Genomic DNA, 14,188 nt, shown 5'->3' with positions numbered 1-14,188 from the left:
ACACACCATCATTGTGAAAAAAAGAGAAAGAAGAAAGGGGAAGAAAGAAAAAAGAAAAATTCAGGAAAACAGAGAGAAGAAAGTACTCACCCAAATCCCACCGACTAATCGATTTCTGGGACATGACGTGGGAAGCCGTTTATCCTGTACGTGGATGACATTAAACTATGTACCTGAGCACACCTCCTACTTCACATCTCCATGTCTTCGTCCAGTCTCCTTGGTCTGATTTATGAGTGACATATGTTTCTCGCAGTCTCTAACTTGTCTTTTAATTTGTTTTTTTCACTCTGTAGAAGCTTAAGGTTTTCATGTAATCAGATTTATCATTCTTACATGGCTTGGGGAGACCTTCACACCAAGATTGCTAATCTATAATTCCTTTATAACTTTTTCTAATTTTCTTATAGGCTTAACTTTACATTTAGAGCTCTAATCCATCTGAAATTTATTTTCCATATGCTGTAAATTATTTAACTTCAATTCTTCCCAATTTTGTAGCCCATTGACCTAATAATATTAATTTTAAGCCATCCTTTCTACACTGATTTGAAATTGCACCTTTGTCACTCTCTGAATGACCACAAAAATGTGAGTCTGTTTCAGGGCTATCTGCAATACCTCTGTTAGATAACTATTAAAGTTTCTCTTCCTTTGTCTTTTTCAGATGTTAATGGCTAGTTACTCTTCAGATGAACTTAAAAATGGACTTGTCCAAGATTGACCTTGTGTTGGTAATTATTGAAGCTATGTAATACATTAAAGTATTCCTCTAATTTTTTAATATATTTGAAAAATTCCATGCTAAAAGGTTTTTTTTAAGGATTGATTTGTCAAATCCCTTTGCAGATTCTTTTAAGATTTTGGTCAGAAATGAACTCTATTAATAGATTGAGTGCTGTTTCCGGTCATACCCGGAAGCAGGAGTTCAAGCCGCAGCTGGTAGGGATTGGCGGCTGCTGGCCATCTGAGTTTTATTAAAACTGCTCGCCGCGAAGCCAGTCTTCAGCCAGAATGTCCAGCAGAAACAACAACAAGCTGCCCAGCAACCTGACTGCAGTTACAGAATCTGATGAAGCGAGACCCACCACCCTCCATCTAGGAGTTTCTACAGCAGTATAATCACTACACATCCAATGTGGAGATTTTCAAATTGCAACCATATAAACCCGGTAAAGAACTAGCAGAGCTGGTGGTGTTTATGGCACAGAACGTCCTAAATATGTGCATCTGAATAATAGGAGAGAAAGAGAGAAACTTCAGAAGAGCCTTTGCTTTGTTATAGATTAGCTACTGCTACCCAGCGTATCTAAGTAATTTTCCTCAAGTGGTGAAAGATCTTCTGTCCTGTAATCATACTGTATTGGATCCAGATCTTCGAATGACATTTTGCAAAGCTTTGATCTTGCTGAGAAATAAGAATCTCATCAATCCATCAAGCCTGCTAGAACTCTTCTTTGAACTTCTCTGTTGCCATGATAAGCTTCTGCAAAAGACTTTATACACATATATCGTGACTGATATCAAGAATATAAATGCAAAACACAAGAATAAAGTGGATGTAGTATTGTAAAATTTCATGTACACTATGTTGAGAGATAGCAATGCAACTGCAGCCAAGATGTCTTTAGATGTTATGATTGAACTCTACAGAAGGAACATCTGGAATGATACCAAAACTGTCAATGTTATCACAACTGCATGTTTCTCTAAGGTCACCAAGATATTAGTTGCTGCTTTGACATTCTTTCTTGGAAAAGATGAAGATGAAAAACAGGCCAGTGACTCCGAATCTGAGGATGACGGACCAACAGCAAGAGACCTGCTAGCACAGTATGCTACAGGGAAGAAAGTTCCCCAAACAAGAAAAAGTTGGAAAAGGCAATGAAAGTGCTCAAGAAACAAAAGAAGAAAAAACCAGAGGTGTTTAACTTTTTAGCCGTTCACTTGATTCATGATCCCCAAGATTTTGCAGAAAAACTACTAAAGCAGCTTGAGTGCTGTAAGGAGAGGTTGGAAGTGAAGATGATGCTCATGAACCTCATCTCAGATTGGTGGGAATTCATAAGCTCTTCCTCTTCAATTTCTATCACTTTTTGCGAAGGTTTCTGCAGCCCCACCAAAGAGAAGTAACAAAGAACCTTCTGTTTGCTGCACAAGCATCTCATCACCTAGTACACCCAGCGATTATTCAATCATTGCTTATGACTGTGGCCAACAATTTTGTTAACGACAAGAACTCTGGAGAAGCCATGACAGTAGGAATCAATGCTGTAAAAGAGACAACAGCTCAGTGTCCTCTGGCCATGACTGAAAAGCTTCTCCAAGACCTGGCTCAGTATAAAACACGCAATGATAATAATGTAATGATGTCTGCTAGAACTTTGATTCGGCTCTTCCAAACACTGAATCCTCAGATGCTGCAGAAGAAATTCTGGGGTAAGCCTACAGAAGCCTCCATAGAAGCAAGAGTACAAGAATATGGAGAATTAGATGCTAAAGATTACATTCCAGAAGCAGAAGTTCTGGAAGTTGAGAAAGAGGAGAATGCTGAAAATGATGAAGATGGATGGGAAAGTACCAGTCTCAGTGAGGAGGAGGATGCCGATGGCGAATGGGTTGATTTGCAACACTCTTCCAATGAAGAACAGCAAGAAATTTCCAAGAAGCTGAACAGCATGCCCATGGAGGAGCAGAAAGCCAAAACTGCAGCCGTCAGCACCAGTTGAGTTTTAAGTTAGGAAGACTTCCAGAAAATCCGCATGGCGCAAATGAGAAAAGAACTTGACGCTGTCCCCCGGGAAATCCCAGAAGAGGAAATATATTGAAATCGACAGTGATGAAGAGCCGAGGGGTGAATTACTTTCTCTTCCGGACATTGAACGCCTTCATAAAAAGCCAAAGTCTGACAAAGAGACAAGACTAGCAACTGCAATGGCTGGAAAGACAGACCGAAAAGAATTTGTGAGGAAGAAAACCAAAGTGAATCCATTTTCCAGTTCAAAAAGTAAAGAGAAGAAAAAACAGAAGAACTTTATGATGATGTGGTATAGCCAGAATGTCTGGTCAAAAAATAAGCGTTCCTTCTGAGAAAAACAGTTGGCGCTGCGAGATGCCTTTTGAAAAGAGAAAAAGAATGAAATAACTTCCCAGAAAGTTTTCCATTCCAAGAAGAATGCTAAGTTTGTGTCATTACTCTGAAAATTGGTAAATCAAGCATGTTTGTTTACATTAAAAAGTCCAGAAGCACTATATTATGAAAACTGCTGAAAATGTGGCAGTAATTTGGTGTTTTTATTTTGGGGACAGCTAATGATGGGAAATGTTAATGTAAATAGTGGTGGTAGTGTAATATCATTTATCATTCATGCAAAAAAAAAGTATTGAGTGCCTATTAATTGTCACTGTAGATACAAAATGACTGAGTTGTAACTACCCCTTCACTCAAGGCATTGACAGCTTAGTTGTGGGGGTGGACACAGACGTGTATTTACAGTGCAGTGTAAATAGTTCTCTAGTAGAGGTAGGTCCACATTTGTATGCGGACACTGAGGCCTTATGGACTAACTCTGTGGGGATGGGGGTTATATATTCCTGTAAAACAAAGCAAAACAGGACAATTGTAACAAGAGTAAGAGGTTCTTACTTGCATATAATAGGCTTACCTGCTGAAAACAGGCCCCTGCTGTACAGATTTTGGGTACATAATTTAGCTCTTTTAGTCAATCCAAAAGATTTAAATGACCCCCTCTTTTTTTTTTTTTAATGCCATGTAAAGGCTTTTTGGTTAAGACCTCACTTTTAAAATTGCCTTAAGTATAAATAGTACCTTTGGGATGTATTTAGTTCATCATCTGAGATGCCTTCATACTGGTTTCCTCAACCTTCCTTCATCCTGTATTATTTTCAGCCCACCGTTTGTCTCAATAAAAGGTTTCTAATGCCAAATAATAAAAAAAATTGAGGGGATTATTGACATATTTATAGAATTGTTTTCCCAGTCAGGACTACGAGATCCCACTTTGTTCTATTTTCCTTTTAGGTGCTCCTTTTAAAAGGTTTTAAACTTTCAAAAAAAAGTTTTTTATTAATCATATGCTATTTTGTTTTATTTTTATTTTTTTGAGACAAGGTCTCATGCTATCACCCAGGCTGGAGTGCAGTGGTACAATCACAGCTCACTGCAGCCTCAGCCTCCCGGGCTCAAGTGATCATCCCACCTCAGCTTTCCCAGTAGGTGGAACTACAGGTGCCTGCAATCATGTCCAGCTATTTTTTTGTGTTTTTTGTAGAGACGGAGTTTTCCTGTGTTGCTCAGGCAAGTCCTGAACTCCTGGTCTTATGGGATCCCCCTGCTTCACCCTCCCAAACTGCTGGGATTACAGGCATGAGCCACTTCGCCCAGCTTACTATACTCATTTTATTGAAAATAATTAGAAAGTTTCCTTTTCTCTGGTCTTACATAGATGACATTGAAATTACTTTCTTTAAGGAGATGTTATAATTCCCTATGGAAACATTGGGGCCTGATGCTTTTAGGAAGGTCATCTCTGTTTCTATAGGATGTTACTTTTATTTCTTATTTTATGTTGTTTGTCCTCTGTTTTTTTCTGGATTATATTACCTAATCATTTATTTCATTGGCTCTTGAATTGAATTCCTGCTTCCTAATTGTATTATTCCTAATTCTTGTTTTTTTTTTTTGAGACAAAGTCTAGCTTTGTTGCCCAGGCTGGAGTGCAGTGGCACAATCTCGGCTCACTGCAACCTCTGCCTCCTGGATTCAAGTGATTCTTCTGCCTCAGCCTCCTGAGTAGCTGGGATTACAGGTGCCCGCCACCACGCCCGGCTATTTTTTTCTATTTTTTTTAGTAGAGACAGGGTTTCACCATGTTGCCCAGGCTGGTCTCAGACTCCTGACCTCGTGATCCACCCGCCTTGGCCTCCCAAAGTGCTGGGATTACAGGCGTGAGCCACTGCGCCTAGCTTCCTAATTCTTGTTTTTTAACAGCCCCATTGAAATATAATTCACATACTATACAGTTCATCCACTTGAAGTTCAATTCAATGTTTTTTATACATTCAGAGTTACATAACCATCACAGTCTAACTTTGGAACGCTTTTGTCACACCACCCCCCCCCCAACCAATTAAACCCTGTACTCATTGGCAGTCACCCTCATGCTTTCCTAGCTTCTTATATATTTGATACTTATTTCATTCTTTATTAATTTGGGTATTTAAGAATTTTTCCCTGGTCAGATTTGGTTTTTGTATCATTTCTAGTGTGGGAATTTTTTTTTTTTTTTTTTAGGTGTTCTCTGGGGCCTAACTTATGATGCCTTTTGGGGACTATTCCGTATTTGAAAAGAAGATGTAGTTTGTGTTCACAAAATCAGGTTTGATGTATCTGTTGGAACCACCTTAATGTCATTTAAGTTTTCATATAGTTGATTATTTCCCCCCTTTACATGTCATGGATTTCAAGAGGTAAATTAATATCTCCTACTCCTGTTTCTTTCTTCTTGTATCTTCATTCCTTATAGTTGATGCACAGATATTCATAACTATCCCTGTTTATCACTATAAAGTGGTCATAATTTTGTCTTCAGTTCAACCTCAATATTAAGATCATGGTTTGGGTTTTTACTATTATTATTGTTGCTTAGTTGTATTAGCCTGATGAAATTTTAACTTTTGTTCAGTTAGTTACCTTTATAACTATATATTTATATAATCCTCCTAATCCTTCTTTTCCTTAGTTTCTTTTAATGTCCAGCAAGGAACAGTAATGAAATTAGTATAATTCCTCTTCTTCCACCTTTATCTCTACTACCCATTTTTTAGTTGATCATATCCTTTTGTTTTTTTTTTTGGATAGGTTCTCAGTCTGTCACCCAGGCTGGAGTTCAGTGGCAGGATCCCAGCTCACTGCAACCTCCACCTCCCGGGTTCAAGCGATTCTTGTGCCTCAGCCTCCTGAGTAGCTGGGATTATAGGTATGTACCACCATGCCCAGCTTTTTTGTATTTTTAGTAATAAAGATGGGGTCTCACCATGTTGGCCAGGCTGGTCTTAACTCCTGACCTCACGTGATCCACCTACCTTGGCCTCCCCCAGTGTTGGGCTTACAGACATGAGCCACCACGCCCAGCTGATATCCCCACTTAATATTTACTTTTCTCATTTTAGCTATAGTTGTACTTCTATTACTTGATTGTGGCAATAGCTACTGGATACAAATACTATTACCTGATTTATTAAGATAATTAATTTTCATAAGAAATAAGGTAATATACTTGCCCTACCAATTTATTTATTTATTTATTTATTTATTTATTTAGAGACAGAGTCTCGTTCTGTCGCCCAGGCTGGAGTGCAGTGGCATTCGAGACCAGCCTGGGCAACATGGTGAAACCCCATCTCTACAAAAAATACAAAAGGGTGTGGTGGTGCACATCTGTAGTCCCAGCTACCCGGGAGGCTGAGGTGGGAGGATCACCTGAGCTTGGGGTTTAAGATAGCAGTGAACTGTGATTGCACCACTGCCCTACTGCCCTCCAGTCTGGGTGATGGAGTAAGACTGTCTCAAAAATAAATAAATAAAAAGAAAAAAGAAAAACAGAAACGATGCTGTGCTCTGCAAGATGTTTTACTATTAATTAATTTTTGAGCATTGATTCCATAATACCATATCCAATTACAAGTAGTTTTGCCTGGTTTGGTTGTAATTTTAAAGCAAAAGAGGAGGTACAAACTCAAATGCTTACAGAAGGAAGGGGAGTTAGAAAGTGTAGTTGAGGAGTGACTGTTGAGAGGCATTGTCATCCAATGACCAAATAAACTTGTCTGCAAATAGGTCAGGACTTGGCTGCCAGTGGACAGGAAGAAGTAAGGATGAGAAGAGGGAAGAAGGGGAGAGGAGGAGGGAGAAGTTTCTATTTTCTAGGCTGGGCACAGTGGTGGCTCATGCCTCTAATCCCAACATTTTGGGAGGTGGACGCGGGAGGATCACTTGAGCCCAGGAATTGAAGCTTAGCTTGGGCAACATCTCTACAAAAACTTTTTAAAAGTTAGCTGGGCATGGTAGCAGGTGCCTGTAGTCCCAGCTACTTGGGAGGCTGAGATGAGAGGAGTGGGCCCAAGAGGTTGAGGCTGCAGTGAGCCATGATCAGGCCACTGCATTACAGCCTGGGTGACAGAGCGAGACCGTGTCTCAAAAAGCAATTATCATTATTATATTTTGTTAAACTCACAGGATTCCTAGTGTGGCAGTCCAGCACGTCCTAACCACTTTGCTCTGTGTTACTTAACAACTACATTACCTGATCAGTGAATCTTTTTAGGCATTGGTAAGTTAAGTGTTGGGCAACAAAAGTTTGATATAGATTTGGGCTAACAAATTAACATTTTCAAAGATACTGTAAGAGAGCAAAATGGTGTTTGACAAACTCAAATTATGATGCTTCATTCTGTTAACTCTGCTGGGCGATTTGGTGAATAGAGCAGAAATACATTTCAATTCTGAAAAGAGACAAACGTTGTTCTCCTTACAGTGACTCAGTGATGTGACCTTTGATAGAATGGTATTTAATAATTTGTCACTAGTGAATTCTATCAAACACTGAAGGAAGAAATTGTACCAATTTTGTCCATATTCTTCAATAATACAGGAGGAAAATTCATTTTATGAGATCAGCATTACACTAGACAGTGACATTAAAATATAAAAAAATTGTAGATCAATATCCTTCATGAACATCAATGCAAACTACTCAACAAAATACTTGCAAAACACAGAACTTAGCTGGACGTACCCAAATGCCAACTGTGATGTCATTACTTATATTGTACTACAATAAAGTCATACAGTGTAAGTACAATAAAGTAGTACAATGTAAGTAATGACATCACAGTTGGCATTTGGGTAAACCCAGCTAAAGTTTTGTATTTTGCAAGTATTTTGTTGAGTAATTGTACTACTTTGTTGTACTTAGATTGCATGACTTGATTGTAGTAGAATATAAGTAATGACATCACAGTTGGCTTTTGTGTTCCCCTCCATCAGTGGGTTCTCAAATATTTACTCGAGGGTCATAGGGAACAGTGGTTTTGGGTACACAATATCCTGTATTTGGTCCCTGATTTTAATAATGAAGCTCTTCCAGTACATAAAGACTCCCGTTTATACTTTCTCAAAAATACACCATCATTGCTGTTCAAAACTTAACGATCGCCCCCTAGTGGTTTCTTAAAATATATTTCTTAAAATACATCTTTTATTTGTAGAGATGGGATCTTGGTTTGTTGCCCAGGCTGATCTCAAGTGATCCTCCCACCTCAGCCTCCCAAAGTGCTGGGATTACAGGCATGAGCCACCGCTCCCCACCATTGCCCTCTAGTGGGAAAGTCCTCGAAGAACTTGCTGCTATTCAGATTACAAAGGAGCATGAGTAGAACATGTGAAAAAACACAAATATTAGTTTTCCCCCTTATACCAGTTTGCCAAATTCCTTTTAGAGGAAACTAAGCTTTGTAGTGCCTTCTCTTTGATACACTGAGCTAGCAAGAGACTTATTAACGTTAAGCCTGTAAAGTGGGTGTTTCTTCATTCTAATACAGAGGTAAGAGGTTCCAGTCTAATACCACTATGGAATAAAATGTTGAGGCAAACTCAGTTACAAAATATATTTGGCATCTGAGAACACCTCAAGACTCTGTAGAATCGCTAAGCATTTGATTAATACTAAAAGAGTTGTAATGTTTTGACCTCATGCATAATTACAAAATGAAGCAGGGTCATTTTTCAAGGCTTTTTGAGGGGGAAGAGGAGCTGCATAAAACTCAGTAACCACAGTAAGACATACACGCAGAGCTTAAACTATCACCATCTGAACAGATAAGTAAGATACTAAAGTACAGTTGCTCTCAAATACACAAGTAAACTGACTTGATTCTTGACTACCCAGCATATGCCTATCTTTTCCATCTTTCGGGGGGGATTGGTTTTTTTTTCTGGAAGGGCACAATACTATCTATATTTGAATTTATGTGTGGTAAAGATGCTCAAACAATATTCCCTTAGAAGGGTTTAAATATCACTAAAAATTCTTTATCAGTACTGCATAGCTTTCACACGTGCACAATTTCCTAATTAACACCTTACTCAAAAAAGTCACACACTGAAAGAACCTGCTTTCCTATCTCTAGCTTTCCGTAGAAGTATCCCTAACCAGAATAACTCACATTTAAGGTTTAAAAAATTCTCTTCATTTTGAAAGGAAAAGAGTGCATGGACGCATTTTTGTTTGAGTCGGCGTCTCGCTCTGTCACCCAGGCTGGAGTGCAGTGGCGCGATCTCGGCTCACTGCAACCTCTGCCTCCCGGATTCAAGCCAATTCTCCTGTCTCATCTTTTGGAATAGCTGCGATTAGACACATGCCACCACACCTGGCTGATTTTTGTATTTTTAGTAGAGACGGGGTTTCACTGTGTTGGCCAGGCTGGTCTCGAACTCCTGACCTCAGGTGATTCACCCACCTCGGCCTCCCAAAGTGTTGGGATTACAAGAGTGAGCCACTGCGCCCGACTGGACGCATTTTTTTTAATCCCAAGAGACGGAGGGCTGCACAGAAGCTTACCATCCAGCAGTTAACGGTTACATAAACATGTATTTAGACAGGTTTATAAAACAATTCTTCTTATTGCCCAGCCACTAAGTAAAGATCAAAAGACGTTAATAGAATGAAAGTCCTTTTCCTACCCACAATCTCTTCTAAAAGGTTAAGTGATGGAGTATGTGCATGTATATTAGTGGCAAGAGAACAGGAAATACAAGCAACTTGACAAGACTAAGTTTATTCTAAGTATAATTTTTATTAATAAAAAGATTAACCATGGCCATGTAAAATGAGTGGCTGGGCTTAGAGTTTGCTACACCAATGAAATTAAAAAATTAATACTTGAGAATGTTAACAATAATTTATAATAGCATTCCTTGATAGAGGCATTTTAATTTTAGCAATTATTTCTCTTAAATATATAAACTAATCCTTAGTGTCATGGAGGAGAATCATCATAGCTACTGATCAATCAAAAAAGAATTTCTGAGAGCTGTTTGGTGGTGTTATCTCAAGACATACAACCAAGCTGTAGGAAAATCTCTCAAAAAAGATCTGGAAAACTGTCGTCACAACACAGGAAGAATATCACTGTTTGACACTTGTGGCAGGGGAATATCCCACTTGCAAGTCAAGTGTGAAGAATAAACACAAATTAAGAATGTACCCAAGATCCCCAAATAAATTAGTAAAAGTGCCATTAAGAATTATGACATAGAATGTGTTTCAAATACAAATTTGTTAAATCCAAAAGATACAGTAATTTTATTACATAAAATTTCTCCTGTGTGCTAAAAATGCTAACTTACAAGACATAATATTTGTAGTAGAGGGAATCACGGTCGGCTCGTTGAATTCTTTTTCATTATTGAAGAATAGAACAATAGGTAGTGGACATAGAAGCACTCAGAGTCCTCTGAAATTCAAGGTTGTTACATTATGTTCCACCAAAATAAGACTACCATTCTCTAATAATATAAATGCCTGTTCATTTCACCTTTCAAAAATAAAGTCCATTTCTTCTCCATTAAAGTTTCTGCAAGACTGACAAAGGTACATTCTACCTATTAAAAATAGGAGCACTCTTCATCTTTGGATAATGTATCACCGCTTAGGGAAAATGTATTCACATACAGATTTTTATTTGAGGCAGCTGTTGGAGTTCATTAAGCACTTTTTGAACGCTGTACCTTTAAAAATTTGTCTTTCATATAGCTTTGGAAAACCAAAAATAGAAGAAAAATATCTATGGTAAAGTATATTTCATTCTGATTTGATAGCAGTAAAATACAAAAAAAAGTATTTAGTGCAGTGTCACTTGATGTTAGTTTTCTGCTATTTTATATGACTGAATGACAAAAAAAGTTCTAACTTGTTAAAAATGTTTTATAAGTCTTTGACTAGTAAGGCAAAAATGAAATTAAGCACTCTAAAAAGTAGAAATTAAGTTCTACAAATTTGGTTCCCATTTACAACAATTTCATTAACACATAATGAGTTAAATAGAGATACAATGTATCCAATACCCTCATGACGGTAAAAAAAAAACAAAACAAAAAAACTAGTAGCATTTATAGGTTGTGAAATCCTTAATAAAACCAATATATATGCAAAATATGTTCATAGAGAACCAATACCTCTCCTCCTGCATGTAAAAGAACACTTGTTAAAAATAATTAACAAAAATACCAATAAACAATGAAAACCCATTTTGTTTCACTGTGCCCAAAGGTATGACACAAAATATTGGCTACAAGAGGTAGGTTAAAAAGAAAAAGAAAACCAGATTCTCCATTCTTTGTCACTTTTATTCAGTAGTAGGTTTTTTTTCCTTATTTTCAGTGCCAGACACGGCGAGGAGTGATTACAGCCAACTGTTATTAAAACATTTGTTCGCAACATATACCCCCTTTATACCACTGACCCCAAACTGACTCATTTTGTGTGCTTTCATTCTTTCTTTTTTTAATATACCACCACCAAGACCGGGTGGAGGGGGCAAGGGTAAGAGATGAAGGGGAGGAGTCCAGGAGGCCAGAAGAGGAGGAATGCTACAAGCCACAGTAAGAATGAGCTGTATTTAATTTAAAAAAAGGGGGAAGGGGTGTACCCCACAAATGATACAGTAATGAGGATACACAATTAAATCCCATAGCATGACTGAAGGCTTTCACTGTGTTTGACGTCATCACAATGGAAGGCATAAAAAGTGGAGTAAATCAATGTTGATACAGTCCAATCTAGTCCATTAGGCAAGATGGTGCAAGAAGTCATTTAAATTAAAAGTGCCCTACCCTTACCTAAATGGCTAGCAGACATGGAGAACACCACAGTGATGAATCCACAGAGCTTTCTCCATGTAGCTATAACAATGTGTTGTCAAATGGCACACTGTCAAACACTGGAAAGGGGCGCCACAATGGACCTCTCTCTTTTATAGGAACGAATGCTAGATTCAACTATCTCAACTAAGCAGGAAGTGGGTTCTTCTGCTAGGAATGCCAACCCTAATTCACTTTGTCTTGAAATATATACAGATTGTTTGTAGTAGCTACGGCAATGATATTTTCCTTAGGGTGCCAGGCTGTGTGAAGGATTTTCTTATTGAAGTCTAGGCTGTCAACACTTATTTCATCTTTCTTTCGCTTGCCACTTGCACAGACTTTGCGAGGCTTCAGAACTGTGCGAGGCTTATTGTTTTCCCGCGATGCTTCTAGGGTTATGTCTCGCTTTGTGTTTCTGTCAAACATTCTGAAGAAATTATTGTAAGATCCAGTCATGACAACACTGTGAAAATAGACAGTACACTCAGTCAAACAAGCAGAACAAGAAATTGTTTTCAAGTAAAATGATTCAGCAATTAAACCATAGGAAGCTACTTCAAAAGCAGATTTAAACTAAGGGACAGGGGCTGTTGACATCAACTCAATCACTGGAATAAACCAGAAATACGGTACTAATTAACTGGGTTTTCTGCTTATTCTTTTTATGGCTACCAAAACTATCAGCAAAGTTGACAGCATCCTCAAGTAAAACTTCTTAGGAGTGCAGAATTATCGTTGTTGAGTATTTTTGCAACTACAGGCTATGTGATCAACCAGGTCAGCCAGCTTCTCAAAGGAGCAACTATCTGTGGAACTCACAGGTTCTAAAACGAAAGAACCCCGCATGAAGTAGCTGTAGCTGTTCACAAGAAACCAATGCTTTATCTTATGATTTACATTTTTTGGGCCGGGCGCGGCGGCTCACGCCTGTAATCCCAGTACTTTGGGAGGCCAAGGTGGGCAGATCACGACGTCAGGAGATCGAGACCATTCTGGCTAATACGGTGAAACCCGGTCTCTACTAAAAATACAAAAACAATTAGCCTGGCGTGGTGGCAGGCGCCTGTAGTCCCAACTACTCGGGAGGCTGAGGCAGGAGAATGGTGTGAACCCGGGAGGCGGAGCTTGCAGTGCGCCAAGATCGCGCCACTGCACTCCAGCCTGGGCAACCGAGCAAGACTCCGTCTCGAAAAAAAAAAAAAAAAAATTAGCTGGGTGTAGTGGCACGTGCCTGTAGTCCCAGCTACTCAGGAGGCTGAGGCAGGAGAATCCCTTGAACCCGGGAGGTGGAGGTTGCACTGAGCCAAGATTGTGCCACTGCACTCCAGCCTGGGTGACAGAGTGAGACTCTGTCTCGTAAATAATCTTCTCAGGGTATTGTCTGGTTCAGATAATCACATTTAATAAATGCTTATGTTATAATCTGCTCCTGAGAATATTAAGTGGTACATAATGTGTGTGTGTGTGTGTGTATAATTATTTTTTTTTTGAGACGGAGTCTCGCTCTGTCGCCCAGGCTGGAGTGCAGTGGCGTGATCTCGGCTCACTGCAAGCTCTGCCTCCCGGGTTCATGCCATTCTTCTGCCTCAGCCTCCCGAGTAGCTGGGACTACAGGCGTCCGCCACCATGCCCGGCTAATTTTTTTTGTATTTTCAGTAGAGACAGGGTTTCACCACGTTAGCCAGGATGGTCTCAATCTCCTGACCTCATGATCCGCCTGCCTTGGCCTCCTAAAGTGTTGGGATTACAGGCGTGAGCCACTGTGCCCGGCCTATATATATGTATTTTTTAAGACAGGGTTTCACTCTGTCACCCGGGTTGAAATGTGGTGGCACAATCACAGCTCACCACAACCACAACCTCAACCTCCTGGGCTCAAGCAGTCCTTGCACTTCAGTCTCCTGAGTAGCTGTGACTATAGGCATATGCTGCCATGTCCAGATAATTTTTAAATATTTTGTAGAGACAGGGTCTTGCTATGTTGCCCAGGCTGTAATATTTTCTTAACAGAATATCATTTTACTTTTACCACTGAGAACATTTTAAGCAAATATTTATAAAAGTATCAGTTTAAAGGGGTGGCAAAATTTTTAAACTGCCCAAGACACTTCCTTGTCAGTTCTATTTGCCACCCATTACTGCTCGACATTTATTAAGTATCCTCACAAACAAAACTTCGTAAGTTTGAAGCTCTTAATTTGGAAAGGGTCTGCTACCGCTGCTTACCAATGGTTCAAATTATTA

General features: G+C 39.1%; 1 protein-coding gene and 1 pseudogene across 5 annotated transcripts in view; one reads left to right on the top strand and one right to left on the bottom strand.

Moving 5' to 3' along the window:
- The first annotated feature begins 19 nt into the window (after positions 1-19).
- Positions 20-3,273, top strand: LOC101129910 (protein SDA1 homolog; annotated as a pseudogene).
- An 8,137-nt stretch (positions 3,274-11,410) lies between these two features.
- PPP2R2A (protein phosphatase 2 regulatory subunit Balpha) overlaps positions 11,411-14,188 on the bottom strand; it is an 80,377-nt gene continuing 77,599 nt past the window's right edge. For all 5 annotated transcript variants that reach the window (XM_019032671.4, XM_019032672.4, XM_055348274.1 and 2 more), the window contains one exon: positions 11,411-12,407. In XM_019032671.4, coding sequence (XP_018888216.1) covers positions 12,128-12,407 — 280 coding nt within the window. In that variant the 3' untranslated portion in view covers positions 11,411-12,127. The remainder of the gene's footprint in view (positions 12,408-14,188) is intronic.

This window comes from Gorilla gorilla, chromosome 7 (genome assembly GCF_029281585.2).
Source record: "Gorilla gorilla gorilla isolate KB3781 chromosome 7, NHGRI_mGorGor1-v2.1_pri, whole genome shotgun sequence".
Lineage (NCBI taxonomy): Eukaryota > Metazoa > Chordata > Mammalia > Primates > Hominidae > Gorilla > Gorilla gorilla.
Note: the sequence above shows the minus strand (reverse complement) of the source record. Positions and strands in the feature narration are given on the sequence as shown.